The 24,730-nt window shown below is 38.5% G+C and overlaps 1 protein-coding gene and 1 non-coding gene across 6 annotated transcripts in view; one reads left to right on the forward strand and one right to left on the reverse strand.

Annotated features, from left to right (window-relative positions):
• LOC119526838 (E3 ubiquitin-protein ligase TRIM33) overlaps positions 1-24,730 on the forward strand; it is a 142,580-nt gene that overhangs the window by 47,389 nt on the left and 70,461 nt on the right. For all 5 annotated transcript variants that reach the window (XM_037826307.1, XM_037826309.1, XM_037826308.1 and 2 more), the window contains exons 2-3: positions 23,906-24,024; positions 24,481-24,625. In XM_037826307.1, the coding sequence (XP_037682235.1) occupies positions 23,906-24,024; positions 24,481-24,625 (264 nt within the window). The remainder of the gene's footprint in view (positions 1-23,905; positions 24,025-24,480; positions 24,626-24,730) is intronic.
• Positions 18,728-18,834, reverse strand: LOC119528246. The gene has a single exon (XR_005215566.1). It is a non-coding gene; the product is annotated as a U6 spliceosomal RNA (small nuclear RNA).

Below are 24,730 nucleotides of genomic sequence, written 5' to 3' on the forward strand. Positions count from 1 at the left end.
TCAGATTATGCAATGTTTGTCCTTTTGTATGTGGTTTATATCACTCAGCATGATGTATTTAAGGTTCATCCATGTTGTCACATGAGTTAGAACTTCATTCTAAATTGTATGTTTTCTATTCCAGGAATATTTATAAATAACTAAAAAATTTTTATAAATTAAAAATTCCAGTTATTCCATGTTGTTTTTTTAAACCTCATTTCATTATTATTGTGTTTTTGTCTGTATCCCCTGGACATTCATAATTTTTAATTTAGTATTTACTGTTTTTCTAGATTTTTCTTAAAATCTGCGTTTCGTATTATTTTTCCTTGATCTTAATGTTATTTTCTTTATTTTTGTTTCACTAAACATTCATTTTATCTCTATGCATTAATTGTGTGCCCCCAATCTCTCTTGTCCTTTTTCTGCAATTTGTTTCTGCTGACACTTGATTAGGTTGGTTTGTTTATTCATGAGTCTGTTTGCTTTGCTGTGCAACTTGGAAGCTGTCACTCTGCTAACTTTAGGCTTGTATATTTTCTGTTGAAAAGTCTTCTGTCATTCTTTACCTTTGTTACATGATGTCATTTTCCCCTCTCCTCCTTTAATATTTACTTTTTATTAGTGGTATGTCAAAAATTTGATTATGGTAGGTGTTGGCGTGGTTTTATTTAGAATTATGTGTTCAGGATTATTGATATTCTTTTTATCTATGGATTATAGTTTTTATCCAATTTGGAAAGAATTGACTATCATTTAAAAATATTCTTCTGATTTTTTTTAGTTTTCCCTCCTGGGAAAGCAATCACACATGTCTGTTGTTCCATAGGTGAAGAGCTTCCATGTAAATACTCCCCCCCCCCCCTTTTTTTTCATCTGTATGTTATCATTTGTTGAAGATTATCTGTTTTTTTCCTTCAGTTTTGGTTTCATGGGTTTTCAAGCTGTCTTCTTTAGGTGCACACATATTAGGATTATCATGTCTTCCTGATGAATTGAAGTTTTTATCATGCCACAACATCTACTTTTGTCTTTGGTAACATTTTTTTTTTTTCTTTTTCTTGTCTTCAAGTCTCTTTTTCCTGATATTAGGATAGCCACTCCAGCTCTTACAGGTACTATTTGTAAATATTTGACATATCTTTCAGTCCTTTTTCTTTCAATCTGTTTATGTCTTTGATCTGACCGTCTCTGTCTGTGCCAGTTTGGATGTGTTATGTCGCCCAGAACGCTATTACCTTTGATGCAGTCTTGTGTGGGCAGACGTATTAGTGTTGATTAGGTTGTAATTCTTTGATTGAGTTTTTCCATGGAGATGTGACCCACCCAACTGTAGGTGATAACTCTAATTGAATAGTTTCCATGGAGGTGTGATCCCATCCATTCGGCATGGGCCTTGATTAGTTTTCTGGGGCACTGTATAAGCTCAGACAGAAGGAGTGAGCTTGCTATAGCCAAGAGGGACACTTTGAAGAATGCACAGGAGCTAAGAGAGGAACTGCAGATGAGAGACAGTTTGAAGACAGCTGTCACAAGCAGACTTTTACTCCAGAGAAGGTAAGAGAGGAACAATGCCCAAGAGCAACTAAGAGTGACATTTTTGAGGAACTGTAGCCTAGAGAGGAACGTCCTGAGAGAAAGCCATTTTGAAACCAGAACTCTGGAGCAGATACCAGCCACGTGTCTTCACAGCTAACAGAGGTTTGCCAAGGGAATTTACATCCCTGGGATTCAGGTCCCACATAGAGGGGAGGGCAGTGAGTTTACCTGCCTAGTTGGCTTAGAAAGAGAGGGTCCACATCTGAGCAACAAAGAGGTTTTATGGGGGAGACTCTTAGGCACAATTATAAGTAGGCCTGGCTTTTCCCTTGCAGTATGTTATGTTGATGTTTAAATGTGGAAATATAGTAAAGTGATTCTAGCAGACAGCAAGCCCTGTTGTTTGATATGTCTTTTGTTTCTTCTGCCCCCCCCCCCCAGCCCCCCATTCTTTCTCAGTTGGAACCAACTTGTTCTGATTGTTCACCTTGGTCCTCCTGCAAGTTACTGTACCTTTTCAAATGAGATATACTTTTTCTTTGCCTGTTCATGGATCTGGCTCTCTTTATAGTTTGGGGGTGGCAGTGTGGTTATTGGGCAGTGGGGAACCAGCAGACTATGGAAGACATGATAACTTTTGTTTTAGCTGGCCTAATTGAATACATTTTCTCAGTAGATACCTTATCCCAAGAGAAGGAAGAGACTTGTTCCTCTGTTCAGCTAGTATAGCTGCTGTTGGAGAAGCATTCCTCTCATGATCTGGGGACACAGTGATTGAGCCTCTTAGTGCAGAATTATGATGTCTTCCTAAAGAAAGCAGTGAATAAACAGATTCATTGAACCCAGGCAGCCATGGGAACCTGGGTCTTTTTGATCATGGCCCCAGTCTCCACTGGGTCTCTGCAATCCCAACTCCTCCCACCCCCAAAACAAGGGAGAAAATACTCACTAGCTGCTTGCAGGTTAACTCACATTAAGTGTATAATCATGCACACACAGACAGAAGCCCCTGCTCTGATTAGAATATCAATGAATTATCTTGTATCTTGCTTATCAGTGTATCCTTAGCTTTCACAGAGATTATAAGAAGGAGAAGTGAAGTGTGCCTACCAGGAAATGTCAGAATTCCAGTAGTTTTGGTTCTGGGTCAAAGCTGTCAGACAGTAGAACTTTCCACAAATCCTTTCTGCTTAACTCCTTCTCCAGTCTTTGCTTGTACTGAAATGGCGGCTGGGTTCCATGTTTGGTTACATCCTCACGTTGGGCTGTAGCTTCTGGGCTTTCACCCCCTGGAAGCCCAGAGTTTTTCAGGCCATCCATTTCTGGTTTCTTTGAAACCAAGAGTTCATTTCTCAGCTTATCTCTGTCCTCTCGCATTTTACTATAAGCTGCAAGTAAAAGCCAGGCTACTTTTCTATATTTTGCTTGGAGAGCTCATCAGCTAAATATTCCAGGCTATCGCTTTCAAATTCTGCCTTTCATCCAAAACCAGGAGTCAGTTTTGCCAGATTTGCTGCCACTTTAAAACAAGGATCACCTTCCTTCCAGTTTGCAACAACACGTCATTTCTGCTCAAGGCGTCATCAGAAGTATCTTTAGAGTCCATATTTCCACAGTCTCTTCAAAGCAGTTTAGGCCTTTTCCATCAAGCTCCTCAGAATTCTTCCAGAATCTTCCCCTTATTTAAATTCTTCCAGAATCTTCCCCTTATTTAAAAAGCTGTTCCAACACGTTTGGTATTTTGCAAACTCAGCAGCACCAGCACCCCACTTCCAGTACTAAAATCTGTTCTAGTTTGATAATGCTGCCAGAATGCAAAACACCAGAAATGGATTGGTTTTTATAAAAGGGGGTTTATTTGGTTACACAGTTACAGTCTTAAGGCCATAAAGTGTCCAAGGTAATGCATCAACAATCGGGTACCTTCACTGGAGGATGGCCAGTGGCATCTGGAAAACCTCTGTTAGCTGGGAAGGCACGTGGCCGGCGTCTCCTCCGAAGTTCTGGTTTCAAAATGGCTTTCTCCCAGGATGTTCCTCTCTAGGCTTCAGCTCCTCAAAAATGTCACTCAGTTGCTTTTGGGGTGTTTTGCTCCAAGAGGACGAAGTCTGCTTTTGAAGGCTGTCTCCAAAAAAGTCTCTGTAAGCTGAAGCTCCTCTCTCAGTTCCAATGTGTTCTTCAAAGTGTCCCTCTTGGCTGTAGCAAGCTTGCTCCTTCTGTTTGAACTTATATAGTGCTCCAGTAATTTAATTCAGACCCACCCTGAATGGGTAGGGCAACACCTCCATGGAAATGATCCAACCAAAGGTCTTGTCCACAGTTGATTGAATCACATCTCCATGGAAACACCCAAAGGATTCCAAAATCTAATCAACACTAATATGTCTGCCCACCCAAGATTGCATCGAAGATAATGGTGTTTTGGGGGACATAATATATCGAATTGGCACAATACCTGTGTTTTTTCATTCATAATTATTTTCTAAGGGGAAAAGAGATGGGATTTGGTGATTGAAGGTTTAGACTGACCACTCCAGGGTATGAGAAAGAGAAACTAGGCCTATATTAGAAGATAGTGAGGTTGTATTAAGAGCCTACTGAAGTTTAAGCTTAGTATGTAATTCTAAAAGTAAAGTGTTGAGGTGATGACAAGTGTGATGGTTGGGTTCATGTGTCAACTTGGCTAGGTGACCCAGCTGTCTGGTCAAGCGGGCACTGGCCTGATGACTGCTGTGAGGATATTTGAGGCTGATTAATAAACCAGTTGGCTGGTTTGTTGGATCATCAGTCAGTTGACTGCAGCTGACTGATGACTCATCAAGGGGCATGCCTTCCACAATGAGAGAATGCAATTGGCTGGATTTGGTCTGGGTGATCAGTTGAAGGCTTATAAGCAGGAAGGTTAGAGAACCTTCACTTCTTCGGCTGCCCAGTGAAGCATTGCCTGGGGAGCTCGTCTAAGTTGCCGGTTCGTTTCCTGAGGAGTTCATCGAGCACGTTTGTCGAAAATCGCAGTTCATTTCCTGAGTAGTTCGTCGAAGTTGCCTGTTCGTTTCCTGAGGAGTTCGTCGAAGTTGTCGGTTCGTTTCCCGAGGAGTTCATCAGACATCTTCTTTGGAGTTGACAAGTTTGTTACATCTCTCATTGATTCTGTCTCCCTAGAGAACCCTAACTAATACACCAAGTTAGTCGTGAGTATTGGAAAAAGTAGTTGACTCCTGTGTGATTCTCATTTTTAAGAGTTATACATATGTGTTTTGTTTCCTGGCTTAGATATAAAACCTGTTTCTGAGAGCTTTTTTTCTTCTGCTTAACACAGTAAATAGTGTATATTTTACCCAAGGGTACTGTCCTTAATCCTATTCTTCAGAAATCATATCTGCACTTAAAATTTCAGCTACTTCTTAGTACTGGTGAGTCTCTTTGTGCTCTTTAGCTCCAGAACTATACTGTTTAAACACTTATGTATCTAAAACTTTTTCTTGAATTCTGACTAAAACTTATTTTCCCTTATTTTGGGTAAATAGTTTAATTGTTCAAGTTATACCCACACTATAAACTTGAGACTCATCTAAAATTTCTAGTTTCTTCCCTTGTCTTTATTCCTACCACTGTATCATAATCCAGTAATTCACTCAGTCCAAGCAATTTTGCCTCAGTCTCTAATTTATTCTGTGCATTTCTATTATGACTACCTAGTTCAGTCTCTTATTTGTTACATGTGAACCAGACTTTAATTATTTAGAGAACAAGTGTAGCATAGTTCTTAAGAGCCTAGGCCATTTACCCAGACATGTTGTATTCAGATCTTGGCATCTATCTCCCCATTCTGACCTCTCATTTACATGGTTATATTACCTTAAAGTTACCTCTCTGAACCTCAGTTTCCTTACCTTTAAAGTGGGGATAGTAATTGAACTTACTTGTGTAGAACTTTTATGAGAACTAGATGAATTAGTAAATGTAAATTTTCCATTGAGTACTAACTGACCTTACAATAAAACCCTTTATTAATGCAAGTTTAGATCTTAATTGGTCATGATTGGCTCCTGTCCTCAGCACAGTCCTCATTTACAAACTGGGGCAGGTTAAAATTGTTTATTGAGAGGGGAAAAGAGCAGAGGAGGGCAAGTTTGGGTTGGAAAACAGCAGCAGACAAAAGAAGTGAGGTGGCAAGGGGTCCTCATAACCACAGTAGCCTCTTAAGTCATTTTTTGTTTCTCAAACTGTAATGATATTGTTGATTAACAGAGATTCCTGGAATTACTGTTGATAGTTTATAATGAATGGTTTCAAACTGTGATCCTGAGAGTAGCAACTTCAGAGTGACACCAACCTGCAGTTCTTACCTTGAAACTTGTTTGTCTGGTTGAGCAGGCTTGCATACATAATTTTACTTTCCAGCAACCCAGTTTTACATTTTATTTGATTGAGTTTTGAGTTTCTTTCCATTTATTGTTAGAGTATTTAAATAACCTTAGTTTGTCTTTATCCTTCTATAACTAGAATGGTTTTCCACAGTTCATTTATAATAGAACAGGTTTTTGTAGTTTGGTATTTTTATTGCACCTTTTTTAAACTCCAGTATTAATATTCATCTCTGTATTTTCAGTTCAAATAAATGTTTTATTGATATCATTCCTGATGAGTTCTTAAAAATTTATTTTGAAATAATTTCAAACTTAAAGGAAAATTGCAAATATAATACAAAAATAATATAGAGAATGCTAATATACCCCCTACAGAGATACCCAGATTTACCAACTTTTAACATTTTGCCACATTTGTTGTATCATTTTTCTATTTGTCTTTAAACCTTTGAGAGTGGGTCGTATACATCATGTTCCTTTACCATTTATTTCTTCCATGTTTATTTACTAAGAACAAGGATAATCACTTAGGTAACCACAATAAGTACAGTTAACAAGTTTGAGAAATTTAACATTGATATAAAGCATGCAACCTATATTCCAGATTTTTCAGTAGTTCCAGTAATGACCTTTGGGTATTTTCTCTATTATTAGATCCAGTTCAGGATCATGTACTGCATTTACTATCATTGTCTCTTTAATCTCTCCCCCTTTTTTTTTTTTTTGATTGTGGTAATATGTATTCAACCTAAAATCTACCATTTCAACCGTTCCCAAGAATATGATTCAGCTGCAGTAATCACATTCATAATATTTTGCTATCATCAACACCACCTGTTATGGAAACTTTTTCATCCCCCCAAACAGAGACCCTGCAGCCTTTTTCATCCCCGCAAACAGAGACCCTGCAGCCATTATGCATTAACTCCCCATTCCTCCCTTCCCCTTCCCCCTGTAGTCTGCTTCCTGTGTCTGAATTTACATATTCTAGATATTGCATCTAAGTGGAATATTACGGTATCTGTCCTTTTGTGCCTAACTTATTTCACTCAACATGATGTTTTCAAAGTTCATTCATGTTGCAGCATGTATCAGAACTTAATTTCTTTTTATTGCTCAGGAAAATTCTGTTGTATGTATATACTACATTTTGTTTATCCAGTCATCTGTTGTTGGAAACTTGGGTTGCTTCCACCTTTTGACTACTGAGAATACTACTGCTATGAACATTGGTATACAAATATCTGTTCAAGTCTATGCTTTCAGTTTTTTTTGGGTTTATAGCTAGAAATGGAATTGCCAGGTCAGATGGTATTTCTATATTTAACTTTTTGAGAAACCACCAAACTGGTTTCCCAGAGTGGCTGTACCATTTTTTTTTTTTTTTTAACATTTTTTTATTGTGGAATTTAACATATATACAGAAAAGTGATAACATTCAAAGTACGATTTAACAAGTAGTTGAGAGTGAATTTCAAGGAATGTTATTGTTTTCAGTTCCACAATTTCAGTTATTTTCTTATTGTGAAATTTAATATGTATTCAACCTACATACAGAAAGGTGATAACTCTCAAAGTACAATTTAACAATTTGCTTTATAGCAAATTTCAAAGAATGTTATGGGTTACAGTTCCACCATTTCAGTTATTTCCTTCTAGCTATTCTAATACCCGAGGAACTAAAAAATATTAAAAATTAAAAAAAATTTAAAAAAGACAGTGGTCATAACCTTTGTTAAATCCTATCTTGTCTGTTGCTACCCCTTCTTCTCGTTTAATCACTTTCTTGGTCTTCAGGGATGTCTAGGCAGTGCCAACCTAACTTGTTCATATTGAAAAGAGATGTCGACATTATGGGAAAGGGGGACGTATTTGGTTGATGTTCTTGAAGAACCTGTTGCCTCTGGATTTGGGGACTTACCTGGCATAGGAACACTGGAGGATTTGAGTTTCTGAAAAATAAACTTAGTAATTGAAACTTTTGTAGAGTCTCAGATAGGGACCCAGGTATCTTTAGGGTTTTCGGGACTACTGTTGATTTGAGCTTGTCCTACTGTGGTTATTTGGCATATCTAGCTGAAGCTTGTGTAAGAGTAACTTCCAGGATAGTCTCTCTACTCTATTTGAAATATCTTAGCAAGTGAAACCTTGTTTTGTTACCTTTCTTTTCCCCCTTTTGTCAAGAAATTCTCAACCTTGATGCTACGGCCAGGCTCATTCCTGGAATCCGTGTCCCATGTCGCCAGGAAGACTCACTCACCTGGGAATTGTGTTCCACACAGAGGGGAGGGCGATAAATTTATTTGCAGAGTTGGACTTAGAGAAAGGCCACATCTGAGCAACAAAAGAGGTTCTCTAGGGGTGATTCCTAGGCATAATTATAAGTGGCTGTACCATTTTATATTCCTACCAACACTGTACGAGGACTTCTATTTCTCCATATCCTCATGATCACTTGTTATTTTCTGTTTTTTAAATAACAGGTATTCTGTGGGTATGAGGTCATATCTCATCATTGTGCTTTGCATTTCCCTAATGGCTAATAACATTGAGCATCTTTTCATGTACTTCTTGTCTATTTGTATATCTTTGGAGAGATGTCCATTCAAGTCCTTTGACCGTTTTTAAATTGAGTTGTCTTTTTGTTGTTGTAGGGTTTCTTTTTATTTTCTAGGTATTAAACCCATATTAGATACTTGGCTTCCAGATATTTTCCCACATTCCATAGATTGCTTTTCATTTTCTTGATAGTGTCCTTTGATGCAGAAAAATTTTTTAAGTTTTATGCAGTCCAGTTTATCCATTTCTTCTTTAGTTGCTTTTGTTTTTGGTGTAAAGAAAATCTTAAGAATCCATTGCCTAGCACGAAGTCCTGGAGATATTCCCATGTGTTTTCTTCTAAGTTTTTTATAGTTTTAGCTTTGACATTTAGGTTGTTAATCCATTTTGAGTTAATTTTTGTATGTTGTGTGAGGTAGGAGTCCACTTTCATTTTTTTCATGTGGATATCAGTTTTCCCAGTACCATTTGTTGAAGAGACTATTCTTTCCCCACTGAGTGTTCTTGGCACCCTAGTCAAAAATCAGTTGGCCATTGATGTGTGGGTTTATTTCTGAGCTCAGATTTCTGTTCCCTAGGTTTGTGTGTCAGTCCTTTATGTCAGTAACACAGAGTTTTGATAACTGTAGGTTTGTATTAAGTTCTGAAATCAGGAAGTGAGTCCTCCGATTTTGTTTTTTTTCAACATGACTTTGGCTATCCAGTGCTGTTGCCCTTCTATGAATTTGATGATTAGCTTTTCCATTTCTGCAAAGAAGGCTGTTGGAATTATGATTTCGGAGTGTATTGAATCTGGAAATTGCATTAGGTAGTATTGACATCTCAGTGATACTAGGTTTTCCAATCTATGAGCATAGGATATCTGTCCATTTGTTTATGTCTTAATTTCTTTCAACAATCACTTTTAGTTTTCTACATACAAGTTCTTTATATCCTTGATTAAGTTTATTTCTAGATATTTTATTCTTTTAGTTTTATAATAAAACTAAATGGAATTGTTTTCTTGATTTCCTTTTCAGACTGTTCCTGTTCAGTTATAGAAACATTTTGTGTGTTGACCTTTTATATGTTTATCTTGTACCCTGTGTGATGTTTTGGAGCTGTGTATACCCCAGAGAAACATGTTCTTACACTTAATCCATTCCTTTGGGTGTGAACTCACTGTAAGTAGGACCTTTCCATGAGGTTACTTTAGTTATGGTGAGGCCCAGGATGGTTCTTAATCTTATTACTTGAGTCCTTTATGAGCAGAATAAAATTCAGACACAGAGAGAAAGCCATGGGAAGCAAAAAACTAAAATTCACCGGAATCTGGAAGAGAATGGAGAGGCTGCCATGTGCCTTGAGTCCGAGGAACCAAGGACCAAGGATTGCCAGCAGCCAGTCCCAGAGTATCAGTCTTCATGAGGAAATCATTGCTTTGATGATGCCTTGATTTAGACTTTCTTTTAGCTTCAAAACCATGAGCAAATAAATAGCATGGTATTTGGTGAGCAACCAAGGAAGCTAAAAACCTCCACCACTTGACTGAATTTATTTATTATTTCAAGTAGCTTTCTTGTAAATTCTTCAGAATTTTCTCTATACAGGATCATGTTATCTGTGAATAGGGAAGGTTTCACTTCCTACTTTCTAATTTGGATGACTTTTATTTCTTTTCTTCCTGATGTGCTCTGGCTGCAACTTCCAGTAAATGCCGAAGAGCTGTGGTGTAAGTGGGTTATCCTCAGTTTGTTCCTGCTCTTCGAGGGGAAACTTTCAGTCTTTCACTGTCAAATATAATGCTCAGTGTGGATTATTCATTTATGCCCTTTATAATGTTGAGGAAGATTCCTTCTATTCCTAGGTTTCTGAGTATTTTTGTCAAGAAGAGGTACTGGATTTTGTCAAATGACTTTTCTGCATCAATTGAAAAGATCGTTTTCTTGTGATACCTTTATTTGTACTTTATTAGGATGCTGCTGCCCTCAAAGAATGAGTTAGGTAGTGTTTCCTCTTCAGTTTTTGAAAGAGTTTAAGAAGAATTGGTTATTAATTCTTTTTGAATCTTGTAAAATCTCCCAGTGAAGCCATCTGATCCTGGGCTTTTTGTTGTTGTAAGGTTTTCTGTTACTTATTCAATCCATTTACTTGTTACTGGTCTCTTGAGATAGGTTTTCTTTCTTGAGTCAGTTTCAGTAATTTGTGTGTTTCTAGGAATTTTTCCATTTCTTCTAGATTATCTAATTATTATCTAATGTCTCTTTTTTTTTTTTTGTTTGTTGTTTGTTTTTGATCATTTACATCCTCTTTTGTCAGTCTAGCTAAAGTTGTCAATTTGCTTTTTGGTTTCATTGATTCTATTGTTATTCTGTTCTCTGTATCATTTATATTGGCTCTATTCTTTTTCCTTCTTACTTTGGGTTTAGTTTTTGCTCTTCTTTTTCTAGTTCCTTCAAGTGTGAGGTTAGGTTTTGAGACCTTTCTTCTTCATTAAAGGATTTACAGCTATACATTTTTCTCTGAGCAGTGCCTTCAACATATCCCATAAATTTTGGTGTGTGGTGTTTTCCTTTTCATTCTTCCCAAGATATTTCCTAATTTCCCCTGTGATTTCTTCATTGACGCATTGGTTGTTTGGATGTTGTCCTAGTTTGCTAATGCTGCAGAATGCAAAACACCAGAGATGGATAGGCTTTTATAAAACGGGGGTTTATTTCACTACACAATTACAGTCTTAAGGCCACAAAGCATCCAAGGTAACACATCAGCAATCGGGTACCCTCACCGGAGGATGGCCAATGGCCTCCGGAAAACCTCTGTTAGCTAGGAAGGCAGCTGGCATCTGCTCCAAAGCTCTGCCCTCAAAACGGCTTTCTCCCAGGACGTTCCTCTCTAGCAAGCTTGCTCCTCTTCAAAACATCACTCCCAGCTGCACTCTCTTTCCTCTTTGAGTCAGCTCATTTATATAGCTCCACCGATCAAGGCCCACCCCGAATGGGTGTGGCCAGGCCTCCATGGGAACATCTCATCAAAATTATCACCGACAGCTGGGTGGGGCACACTCCAAGCAAATCCAACCAGCACCCAAGGGTCTGCCCCACACAAGACCACAAAGATAATGGCATTTGGGGGACACAGTACATTCATACCGGCACAGATGTATTTCATTGTTTGATTTCCACATTTTTATTTCAGTTATCCCTTTGTTAATGATTTCTTGCTTCATTCCATTGTGTATGGAGAATATACTTATATAATTTCAGTCTTTTAAAATATATTGAAAATTGTTTTGTGACCTAATAAATGGTCTGTGCTAGAGATTGATTTGTGTGAACTTGAGAAGAATGTCTATTCTGCATTATTGGATGACATGTATATATCTAGTTGGTTTTTAGGTTTTTCAAACCTTTTTTTTTTAATTGAGCTTCCTTCTTGTTCTATCTGTTATTTAAAGTGGTGAATTGAAGTATTCTATTAATATAGTTTTTTTCAACATTCGAGTCTGTCAATGATTGCTTCCTATATTTTGGGACTTTTGTTACCTGTATCATATGTTTATAATTATTATACCCTCTTAATGAATTGACTTTTTTCTCAGTATATAGTGTTTTTTTCGGTCCCGTTTAACAGTTTCTGATTTAGAGTCTACTTTAATGTTAGTATATCCATCCCCACTCTCTTTTGGTTACTGTTACCTGGAATGTTTTTTACCATCCTTTCACTTTCAACTTTTGTGTCTTTGAATTTAATGTGAGTCTCTTAAATGAGTCATCCTTTGTTATTCTTTCTGGCATCTTCTGCCTTTTGACTGGAGTTTAATTAATTTACATTTATGGTAACTACTGATAATGTAAGACTCCTACCATTTTGCTCTCTTATTTTTAAAAGCTTTATACCCTTTTTTGTTCTACAATTCTTCTGTTACTGCCCCCCCACCGCTTTAAAAAAAATTTAGTTGCTCTTTTGTAGTCAACCCTTTAAAATCCCTCCTCATTTCTTTCTATGTGTATTTTTTCAGATATTTTCTTTGTGATTACCATGGGGCTTGAATTTAACATCCTGAATTTATAGCAATTTTGTTTGATTTGATACCACCTTTATTATATACAAATTATGTTCCTGTACTTCTCCACCCCCCCCACCTTTATGTCATTGTTCTCAGTAATTACATCTTTTTGTATTGTGTGTCCTAAAACTTATATTTTTTAGCATTACTCTATGTAATTTGCCTTTTAGGTCCTGTAAGAGGTAAAAAGTTGAGTTACAAACCAAAAATACAGTCGTACTGACATTTACCCATGTCATTATCTTAAACTGGAGATCTGTATTTTTTTTATGTGACTTTGGTCTGTTTTTCTTTCAGCACTTTTTTCTTTTTTTTTTTTAATTGTAGAATATAATAACATATATACATAAAAATGATAACTTTCCAAGTGTAATTTAACGAGTAGTTAGCAAATTTCAAAGAATGTTATGGGTTACAGTTCCACAGTCTCAGTTATTTCCTTATTGTGAAATATTACATATATGCAAAAAGATAACTTTCAAAGTATGATTTAACAAGTAGTTATATAGGAAATTTCAAAGAATATTATGGGTTACAGTTCCACAGTTTCAGTTATTTCCTTATTGTGAAATATAGCGTACATACAGAAAGGTGATAACTTTCAAATTACAATTTCACAAGTAGCTATATAGCAAATCTCAAAGAATGTTATGGGTTACTGTTCCACCATTTCAGTTCTTTCTTTCTAGCTATTCTAATACCCTAGCAAGTAAGAAAAAGAAAATTATATAGAGATTCAGTGTTCGTAATCCTTTGTTAAATTTTATCTTGTCTGTTGCTACCCCTTCCTCTCATTTAATCACTTTCCCGATTTTCAGGGATGTCTAGGCAGTGACCACCCTAATTGTTCACATTGAAAAGAAGTTTTGGCATTATGGGAAAAGGGGTCACATCTTGGTTGATGTTCTTGAAGAAGCTGTTGCCTCTGGGTTTTGGGACTTAGCTGGTATAGGATCTCTCTGAGGATTTAAGTTTCTGAGAAACAAACTTAGTAATTGAAACTTTTATAGAGTCTCAGATAGGGACCAAGGTATTCTTTAAGGTACTGGGGATTACTGTTGACTTGAGCTTATCATATGGTGGCCATTTGGCATATCTAGCTGAAGCTTGCTTAGGAGTAACCTCTGTGACAACCTCTCAAATTTATTTGAAATCTCTTAGCCACTGAAACCTTATTTTGTTGTCTTTCTTTTCTCCATTTTGGTCAAAAAGGCATTCTCAACCCGTCGATGCCAGAATCAGGCTCATTTCCAGAATCTGTGTTCCACATTGCCAGGGAGACTCATTCACCTGGGGGTTCCTGTCCCACGTTGAGGGAAGGGTGATGAATTTATTTGCAGAATTAGACTTAAAGAGAGAAAAGCCACATTTGAGCTACAAAAGAGGTTCTCTGGAGTTGACTCCTAGGCATAATTATAAGTGGGCTTAGCATCCCCTTTATAGCCATAAGTTTCACAAGAGTAAGCTTTAAGATCCAAGGCTTTACTTATAAAGTAGGGGGCTCCTAATTTCACATAGCATATGTTCTGTCCACGATAATTGATTAGTATCTCACATTATCATAACTTACTTGTATAATCCTTTTCGCTCTTCATTTTAAACAATTCTCATGACCCAAAATTCCCCATAGCTCTTTTCAGCCCTTAATTATTTTTCTCTAGTATTTATGTGGTACTAGTAAGGTATTCTTATTAATTATAGTCCATAGTTCATAATAGGTAGATTTTTTTCATATACCACTGTTGTTAACTTTTTTTTTTTTAATTTTGAAATAAATTCAAAGTTATGGGAACAGTTGCAAAAACAATGCAAACCCCATACACAGCATACCCTGACCCCCCTCCCCCAATATCCCGATCCATCAACTTTAACATGCTGTCACACCAACACAACACCGCCATCTTCTTTCTTTCCCTCCCTCCCTCCCTATCTATCATCCATCATCTATTGCTCTGTCTTCTGAACATATGAGAGCAAGCTGCACATATCCTTGAACAAACACTATAATTCACATATACAATTCCCACGAACAAGAACATTCTTTTATGCAATCCCGTTAAGTGCAGCAAAAAAGTTCAAGAAATTCAACATTGATACAAAACTTACATTCTATATTTCCTTTTTTTTTTTCCCATTATGTCCCAACTGTGTCCCTTTGAGCCTCCTGTCCTCCGTCCTCAGATCCCATCCAGGATTATCCTTGGCATTCTTTTGTCATCTTTCTAGACTGTCTTTTTTTTTTTTTTTTTTCAATTGTGGAAACATAGATACAGCCTAAATCTTCCCATTCCACCCCCACCCAAGCATTCCATTAGTGGGATTAATCACAATTTAGAATGTTGTAATGCTTTCACCTTCCCACCATCCATTATCTAGAAATTTCCCTTCACTTACAAACATCAACCCTACACTCATTTCTAACTCCCCAGTGCCCCCTTCCTCCACTTCTCATAACCATACTCTATTTTCATCTCTATGGTCATATTCTCTGATATTTCTTTGTGTTTACTGTGGGGCTTAAATTAACTTTCTTAAAATCCATAACAATCTTGATTTTCTTTGATACCAACTGAACTTCAATAGGACCCGTAAACTATGTGTCCTATGCTCCTCCATTCCCCTGCCTTTGTATAGTTCTTGTCAAATATTACATATTTTACATTGAGTCCAAAACCACTGATTTGTCATTAGAGTTTATGTATTTTATATCCTGTAGGAAGTAAATAGTGGAGTTAAAAATAAAAAATTATTGACTTCTGTTTGTATTCCATTGTGGTCAGAGAATGTGCTTTGAATATATTCAATTTTTTTTTTTTTTTTTTTAATTTACTGAGGCTTGATTTATGTCCCAGCATATGGTCTATTCTGGAGAAAGATCCGTGATTACTAGAGAAAAATGTGTGTCCTGGTGATTTGGAATGCAAGGTTCTATATATGTCTGTTAAAATTCTCTGTATCTCTCTCTCCTTTCTTTGTTTCTCTGTGGGTAGGGCTCTCTTTAGTATCTGAAGTAGGGCAGGTCTTTTATTGGCAAAATCTCTCAGCAGTTGTTTGTCTGTGAGGAATTTAAGCTCTACCTCAATTTTGAAGGAGAGTTTTGCTGGATAAAGTATTCTTGGTTGGAAATTTTTACTCTCTGAGAATTTTAAGTATGTCATGCCACTGCCTTCTCGCCTCCGTGGTGGCCACTGAATAGTCACTACTTAGTCTTATGTTGTTTCCTTTGTATTTGGTGAATTTCTTTTCTCTTGCTGTTTTCAGAGCTTGCTCCTTCTCTTCAGTATTTGAGAGTGGGTTTATTTGGATTTATTCTATTTGGAGTTCACTGTGCATTTTATGCTTTGTGTATTATATTGTGTAGAAGGTTTGGGAAGTTTTCCCCCAACAATTTCTTTGAATACTCTTTCTAGACCTTTACCCCTCTCTTCCCCTTCTGCGGGACACGAATGAGGTCTTAAATTGGACGTTTTATTTATTCTATCATATCCCTCAGCTCCATTTTGATTTTTTTGATTTTTTTCCCCATTCTTTCTTTTGTTCTTTCATTTTCTGTTCTGTGGCCTTCTAGGATGCTGAGTTGTTGTTCAACTTCCTCTAATCTTGTGTTATGAGTTCAGAGTCTTTGTAATTTGGGCCAACAGTTTCTTTTATTTCCATAAGATCTTCTATTTTTTATTTACCTCGTGCAATTTCTTCTTTATGCTCTTCTAGGGTCTTCTTTATGTCCTTTATATCCTGTGCCATGTTCTTCTTCATGTCCTTTGTATCCTGTGCCATGCTCCCATTCTTTGACTGTAGCCCTTTGATTAATTGTGCCAAGTACTGTGTCTCCTCTAATTGTTTGATTTGAGTGTTTGGGATTGGGTTCTCAGTATCGTCTGGTTTTAGCAAATGCTTTAAGATTTTCTGTAGTTTTTGGCCTCTTGGCATTTGCTTTGCTTGATAGCTGTGATCTTCCAGGACCTCAGCTGAGGGAAGGCTATGCTATGTCATAAGTGCGTGCCTTCCCTCAAGGGAAGCCCCAGGCCACCAGGTCATGCAGGGGCTCTCCCAGCCTGATGCAAAAATGGCTGAATGGGGCATCTCAACCCCCCCTCTTCCGCACAGCTCCGCCTTCCCAGCCCCGGGACAACTAGCTGTGGTTGCACCCAAGGCCACTGTCCACGGCCGATATTGTGGCATGTGCAGGGTGCTGTGGGATACAACTCCCCCGTCAGACTGGGTTTCCTGGCATGGCTCTGGGCTGTGGGTACGGCCCCGGGCAGGGCTGTCACCAGCACGCCAGGAAGCTGGCTGCAAGGGGTGCGGCTTCTTTCTCCTTTTGGCTCTCCCCTCTGTCCCTCTGGCCCCGGGACAATCAGCAGCAGTGTGGGGAGGACTATCCTCCATGCCAGACACCGACGCATTGGCTGCAGCCCACTCCTGGAGTGCTTCACTGTGTGGTTCTCACTGCCATATCTTGCATCCCTCCCGGGTTTTTGTTTTTGTTTGTTTTTAGAAACTAGTCTGTCTTCAAACGCCAACCCGCAGTTTCCCCACACCACAGTGTGGCTGCGGGACTTTCAGCCAGCTTACTCACTCGTTTCAGAATGCAGACTCCCGGTTTCACCGTGTACATGGCCCCTGTGGATTTAGCAGACCTTATCCGGCTGGTGCATCACTGGAAGTGGTATTCTGGGTCACTTCCTGGTTTTTATCTAGTATTTTTCATGGAGGTGTTTTTTTGCCCTGTCTCACCTATCTGCCATCTTAGGTTCTCCTCTGTTGTTAACTCTTTGTACCAGTGTCATACCTTAGAAGTATATCATGCAAGCACTTATTTATATCTGTAATGCTGATGTGTGGGATACATGCCTTTAAACAATCCCTTTCAGTCATGTTCGCTTTCAGTGCAGCTCTGATACTTATAATCCCATTAATGAACAATCATCACCGCATCAATTCCCTTACCTTTAAATTCACCCTCATTAACATATCTGAGCATATTAGGTTATCATTGCCCCTTCACTAACTTCTGTCTATCACTAAGTCTCCAATAGTCTACATTGTAAGACATTGATTTTATGTTGTTCAGGGAATTCACAGTAGGGGTAACATACAATATCTCACCTTTTGTGTCTGACTTCTTTCGCTCAGCATTATATCTTCAAGGTTCACCCATGTTGCCATATGTTCAGGACCTTGTTTCTTTCAGTACTTTAAATAAGTCATCCCATTGTCTACATTTGCCTCAGTGGTTTCAGATGAAAAATCTGCCCAGTGATGCAGATTTTTTGATGCTTCTTTGTAAATGACGCATTGCATCTCTTTTGTGGCTTTTAATATTCTCTCTGTTTTTGGCATTTGATATTATCATGTGTGTCAGTAGATCTCTTTGAGTTTATACTGTTTGGAGTGTGTTGAGCTTCTTGAATGTGTATATTAATGTCTTTTGTTAAATTCCAGAAGTTTTCATCCATTATTTCTTTGAATATTCTTTCTGCCCCTTTCTTTCTTCTGGGATTCCCATAATGTGTATGTTATGTTTGATCATGTCCCACAGGACTCTCAGGCCCTGTTCACTTTTCATTATTTCATTTTTCTTTCTGCTTCTCAGATTGCATAATTTCAGTGGTCTCATCTTCAAGTTCACTGATTCTTCTGCCAGCTCCAACCTGCTCTTGAATCCTTTTAGGTGATTTTTTATTTCAGTGACAGTGATCTTCAGTTCAAGTATTTCTCTTTGGTTCTTTTACATGATACCTATTTCTTTATTGAAATTCTTTTTCTTTCCACCTCTTGTTTTCCTTATTTCCTTTAGTTCTTTGTCCATGTTTTCCTTTAGTTGAGAATATTTATGACAATTTTTAAAATGTCTAAGGTTATGTCCAAAGCTTGGTCTTCTCTGTTGATGGTTTTTAAGGCTCTTTTTCTCTCATTTGCATGGGCCATCATTTCTTGTTTTTTTTTTTTTGTTTTTGTTTTTTTCTCTCCCTCTAGAGTTAGACATGAGTTTAGTAGGACTGACTTACGGGAGTTATGGTTCCACAGTGGTGGTGGGCCAGGAAAGATGGAAGTTATCATTTTGCAAAAGTAGGGGGTGCCGGGGGTAGTTTATAAGAGTTAGGACAAGGAGGGTGTGAGAACAGTTTGGGCAGGGTATTGTGACACATGGGTGTGGAGATTTGTTATGAACAGTGATTGGAGAGGGGAGTTTCAATGCTTTGTTAACAATACATTTTTATTTTTTTATTATATGGGACGCTTCACAACTTGGCATGTCATCCTTGCCCAGGGGCCCTGCTAATCTTCTCTGTATTGTTCCAATTTTAGTATATGTGCTGTCGAAGTGAGCACAACAATACATTTTTTCTTCCCCTGGGGAGGTCTGATGACTTTTTATGTCTGTCCTGGTCAAGTAGGCAGATACATGAAATCAGTATGGAGGGGAGGGGGCCTGGGCGTTGGGTCCTCACAGTCCACCCCCCACATAGCAGACTACATTGACCATAGGACAGACATTGCATCTGTAGATAACAGAACACTAAACCCCTCCACCCCCACCCTGAGATAACAATTTCACAAAGAGATGTCGCCATGTCCAAGAGAGGGAATTAAACCATTTAGACAGGTGGTATACTGATAATTGCTGAATTCTGCCAGGCCAGCAGGGTATTCCATGCAGTCCAATTTGCAGGGGTCACAGTTCAAGGAAGGCCGGTAGCACCTAAAGGTGACAAGTCCATGCAAAGCCAACATTGGGTTCAATTGTGGGCATGAGTTACTGCTGAGGCCCACTGCAGGAATATATTTGCTAGGCGAAAAGAAAGATGTATATGGGGAACAATAAGGGGTAATTTCTGCTGATTTAACAATAAACACGCTAAGGTTCCATTGGTTGATTACAAGGCACCAGGCAGAGGAACATTATGGGGAGGTTTTAAATACCAGAGATTCTCCCTCAGCAAATCTTGAGAGTTTTAATCTAGGCATAGGAAGGGTCCACATAGTTATGCATAAGGTTCCCATGGAAACAGGAGGCCCTGGATTGGTGATCAGGATTTTAACAGGCATTTAGGTCTTACTACACTATTTTGTGTAATTCCTATTCTCCAGGGATTTAGGATTCCTAACCTACTGCATAGGCCAGTACCAAGCAAGGCCAGTTGACTTTGTTTTTCCTGTTTTCCCTGTTTTGTATGGTTTCAGGCACAGATAGCAATAAATTATTACTATTTCTCCCCTTAGGATGCAAAGTGGCTGGCATTTTAACTTGGATTCTCATTGCTTGCATTGGTCTGGCAGTTAGCATTTCAGTATGAGCTGGGGCTAGGTGTGGAGTTGAGGTGGGTTAGGGGCCTGATAAAACCTTTTGTTGTAGAGATTTTATAGTCTGTAGCCCATATTTGGGTCATTTTTCAGTGAAAGTGCCCCCAGATCACTGTGTCTTTGTGTAGGCATGCCATACAGAGTGCACACCCTTTCCAAACAGGTGATGGTGGCCCGCTGGTTCACTTTCCCCACCAGGAAAGCTAACAGAAGTCCTGCAGCCATGTCCACGGTGGTAAGAGCATACATTGAGAACAGAACGGGACCGATGTAGTCCATGTGTCCCATCTGGTGTTGGTCAATGCAAAGAGCACAAAGGTCACCCTTTAGTGATGTCCACTAGCTGCTAGCAACAGTTACCTTTTGTTGTTGGTGGGCATTCCAGGTATCTTTCCACAATTCTCATTTTTTCAACAGCTACCTCAGGTGCAGCAACTTTAGCTGTTGAATCCTCTATATAGGGCAGTGGTTCGAGAATCTCGTGCATTTCTGCATTCAGAGGGCTGGTATTGAAAATGCTGTGTTGTAGCAGTATGCGCTCCACCTGGCCAGTGTGCTCAGCTGGGCACTGCCAGAGCATGGCTTAGAAGCTGTGTCAGTAATCCACCCCTGAATAGAAATGACTGTTTTTAAGGTGACTGGGTATCTTTGTGTCAGTCCCCCCACTTGCAATAAGGTATTATATGCAGCACAAAATTGCTTTCTTAGGGGATCGTTTCTCAGTTCTTCCCCTTTCCATAATGGTGACCAAAGCCAAAGGACATTCATTTAGAATGTTGCCTCTGTCACAGACCCCACCCAAAGCCAATATTAGTGCTGGCTACATCCAATTTACAAGGCAGGTCTAGATCTACTCCCCCCTGGCCCCCCCCAACACCACCCATCCCCCCGTCCCACCCACCCCCCAGTGATTGTGCCTGTGCTATTGCCCTTTTTGCCTTTTTAAACAACCTATTGGGAGGTGTTCCAATTCCAGGCATAGACTTTCCTGATCAAGACATATAAAGGTTTTAACATTTAAGCTAAGTGAGGAACAAAGGTCACCAATACCCCAAGAATCCCAAGAAAGCCATTAGTTGCTTTGGCGTTTGTGGTGTGGGGAAACATTGCACTTTAAAGAGAGTTACTGGTTAGTGAAATAGTTATACTTGGGGTACTTTTCCACTTAGCCAAGTCCTTTGCCATGAGACTGTAGGAGATGGTCAGGCTATATACACAGCCTTGGGGAAGCACAGTAAAAGTCCATTGTGGGCCTCCTCAGGAGAAGGCGAATGCAGGCTTGCTTGATTTTCAGGAGTTACCATTCCATAGCAGTGGTGGGCCGGTAAAGATGGAAGTTAGAGCTCTGCAGCCTTGTAATCTTTTGTTGCACATTCTTTTTTTTTTTTTTTTTAAATGGGACCAACACTGTGCAGGGCAAAAGACAAACAAAAAACATGTCTTTGGCTCTCTTTGTAACTCTTGAATTAGAAGTTTCTAAGGGGTGAGAGTGGGGGTGGAGGGGCAAGCAGGTAGACCAGTTAGGAGGCTATGGGAATAAAACAGGTGAGAAGTGATGATGGCTACTCTAACCAAGGTCAAATGGGTCAATTTAGTTTTAAGAAAGGTAAAGGGGCTGTGAAGAATGATAATATAAGATTCCTAGGCTTTAAACCTCAGTAAAATTTGCTTGGGCTCTGAATGAAATACCCAGTCCTGGACACCGTTGGGGTTAATTTTATTAACAGTGCTGCCATTAGAATCGAGATGGAATATTTTATGACAGTGGGTATATTCTTTACTAATAGGAAATAAGTTGTTCCATGTCACACTGTACATTTTAGTATTTTAGTTTATCTTTGAAATTTAGTTACTGAGCTGTCTGCTCCTTAAAGCTTTATACAGCTAGTATTATAACTGAGATTTGTTTGAACACTTGGATTTAAGATAAGAGGAAAAAAAACACCTTTCCAGTGTTTGCAGGTTGGTTTCTGCAAGTGCTTTCCTTCACAGCAATCGGTTGGAGTTACAGCCCAAGGTGAAAGCCTATGATATTCCTGGTCCTTTTTGTGCATGTATGTTGTCCTGGGAATGCATGCATGGTCTTAGGAATTCTCCCATTAAAAAGATGCATTACTGTTCCCCTTTCCCCCCCAAAATTATTGTTCCTCCCAGTCCCAGATCCTGTATTTTATGCTTTAAAGCTGGTAGTTCTTTGACCCAGGCAGGTGCACCTTGGTTGCTTTTTTTACAATATGTTATCTCCTCTGCTGTCTGTTTCTGTCTGCTGGGCATGTTGTGAGAGGATGAGCATGCGATGAGTGTCCTGTTTCATTCCTTCAGGCTACCACTCAACAGATTGGGATAAACATACATGCACCCTAGTATGTGCATAAAGATTACGCTGCTCCTTTTGGCTCTTGGACCAGGGACATGTACTGGGAGCATAGGCCCAGACCGCACCTAGCCAGGGAGGAGTTGGAGGACGGACCAGTAATGGTGTCAGTGAGGTTTTCCTACCATTTTTACAAAGACATACTCATGAACTCACTTGGTAATAGTAAATTGGTTCCCATTTCAAAGCATGCATTTATATATAATTATTTTATTTGTAAATACTTATAAATGTATTTATTATTAATAAGTATGGGAGCAAATAGAAAAGAAGATCCTTAGAAATCTCTCACTCTCTAATTTTATATTGGGGGTGAGATACCCCAGTTGTTGGGTAATCTGACGGCTTCGTCATAGGAGTGGGGTTGGTTGTTATCTACAGACTTTCATTTATTACCCTGTATTTCATTAGGACTTCTTTCATTCCTGAAGTTTCTGAATTCTAAACTTCTTTGGAAATCTCTAAAGCACGTAAGATTCTTTCTCACATGTCTCCCTCCCCTCCTTGAGTTCTCTGGGCTGGGTTTCTTCTGCAGTGTTCAGTTAACCTGTTCCATCTAAATTTCTTGAAATTGCTTAAATAGTAATTTGTGTGCCTTGCTTCTTACCCCATGTTCATGTTCTTGGATATTATGTTATCTTTTAAATTTATTTATTGTTTTAGTGGCTCTTTGGAAAAGGGAAAGATGAATTTGTGTTGTCAAAAATTTTAACATGAGTTTGCCACCTTGAATCTAGAGATTTATGAAAATCTTAGAATAAGCTTGTGGTGTTTCACAAAAGGAAACACTTGGTGTTACTGCATTTCTATCTCAAAATGTTACTGAACAAAAGCCGGGTTGGGGCTGGGGATTCTCTGCCTGATGCTCTCAAATGACCAATTCCTAAAACACTGGGGTTTTTGCCCTGCATGGTGTTTTTCTGGGTACATACAGCTTGAAACCACCACAGGTACAGAGGATCTTTCTCATAATCGCATGAATTCAGATAGCTTTGAATCAAGTCAGAATTTATAAGTGATGTATTATGTACTAGTTTCCTGTTGCTGCTATAACAAATAGTCACACACTTGGTGGCTTAAAAATCACACATTTATTTTCTTACAGGTCTATAGGCTAGAAGCCTGAAATTAGTTTCACTGGGTTTATGTTCAGGTGTCAGCAGGATTGATTCCTTCTGGAGGCTCTCACTTGAGAATTCATTTCCTTGCCTTTTTCAGCTTCTCGTGGCTGTCTGGGTTTCTTGGGTTGTGGAACCTTCCTCTGTCTTCGAAAGGTATCACTCTCATCTCTGCTTCTCCTCTTCTGTAATTGCCCTCTGCCTTCCTGCCTCCTATGTCATCTGTGATTACATTTAGGACCCACTAGATAATCCAGGATAATCTTCCCATCTCAAGATCCTTGGTTTAATCACTTCTGCAGAGTCCTTTTTGCCACAGAATGTAACGTTCACAGGTTCCAGGGATTAGGACAGGATATCTTTGAGGACCATTATTCAGCCAACCACTTTTGGGATTGGGTAGTACACACATTTGTGTTTTTTCCTCCATCCTACAGGGTTATCATTTTTCCCCAGTGGACTAATTCAGTGGGTTGCATTATTCAGCTATTGGTGTTCATTTCTTTGGTCTTGTCTGTGACATGAAGGATTTCCATGTGGACATCATGCATAAGTTTCTTTGTTTTTCCTGAAGAATATTTCTTAATGTTGTCATTTTGTGTTGTAGTTGGTGTAATACGGTGCCCAGTATGCCGCCAGGAATGCAGACAGATAGACCTTGTGGATAATTATTTTGTGAAAGACACATCTGAAGCTCCCAGCAGTTCTGATGAGAAGTCAGAACAGGTATGCTTCTTCATTTTTATTCCTATCCTTAATTCTACTCTTATGTTGGTACCAAAGCACAAGGTATAATAAAAACATGTTTGAATATTTACATAATTTAGGATAGTTCTGCTATATAATTGAAAACAGCCTTTTAGAAAAGGATAAATTTATTCTACAACCTGAAACTTGGTTAAATGAGTCTAATAGTCATTGCTTAAAAATTCAAATCTTGCATGGACTTTTTGTTTTGAGCCTTAGAATTTTAACCCACCCGAATCTTTGATCTGGAAGGAAAAGGATTTCATTAAAGGTAAATAAATGACTTTTTAGCATGGATAAGAAAGTAATTTTATTCTAGTTACCATGAATTAGCTAGTGTATTTGAGAACAAGTTATACAGTTTTCACTTCTTTTAATTTTGTGGATCTTTATTGTGTAAATTTAATGTCGATAAGTATATGTCTCCTCTTTTAGGTATGTACTAGTTGTGAAGACAATGCAAGTGCAGTTGGCTTTTGTGTAGAATGTGGAGAGTGGCTGTGTAAGACATGTATAGAAGCACATCAAAGAGTAAAATTCACTAAAGATCACCTGATCAGGAAGAAAGAAGATGTCTCAGGTAAGACAGAAGCAATTTTAATTATTACTATTCACCACTGTGTTTTACCCTTATTTTCTACTTATTCTTTATAAACTTTGGATACCAAAATCAATGACAGTTGAT

Source organism: Choloepus didactylus, chromosome 2 (genome assembly GCF_015220235.1).
Source record: "Choloepus didactylus isolate mChoDid1 chromosome 2, mChoDid1.pri, whole genome shotgun sequence".
NCBI classification, from domain to species: Eukaryota; Metazoa; Chordata; class Mammalia; order Pilosa; family Megalonychidae; genus Choloepus; species Choloepus didactylus.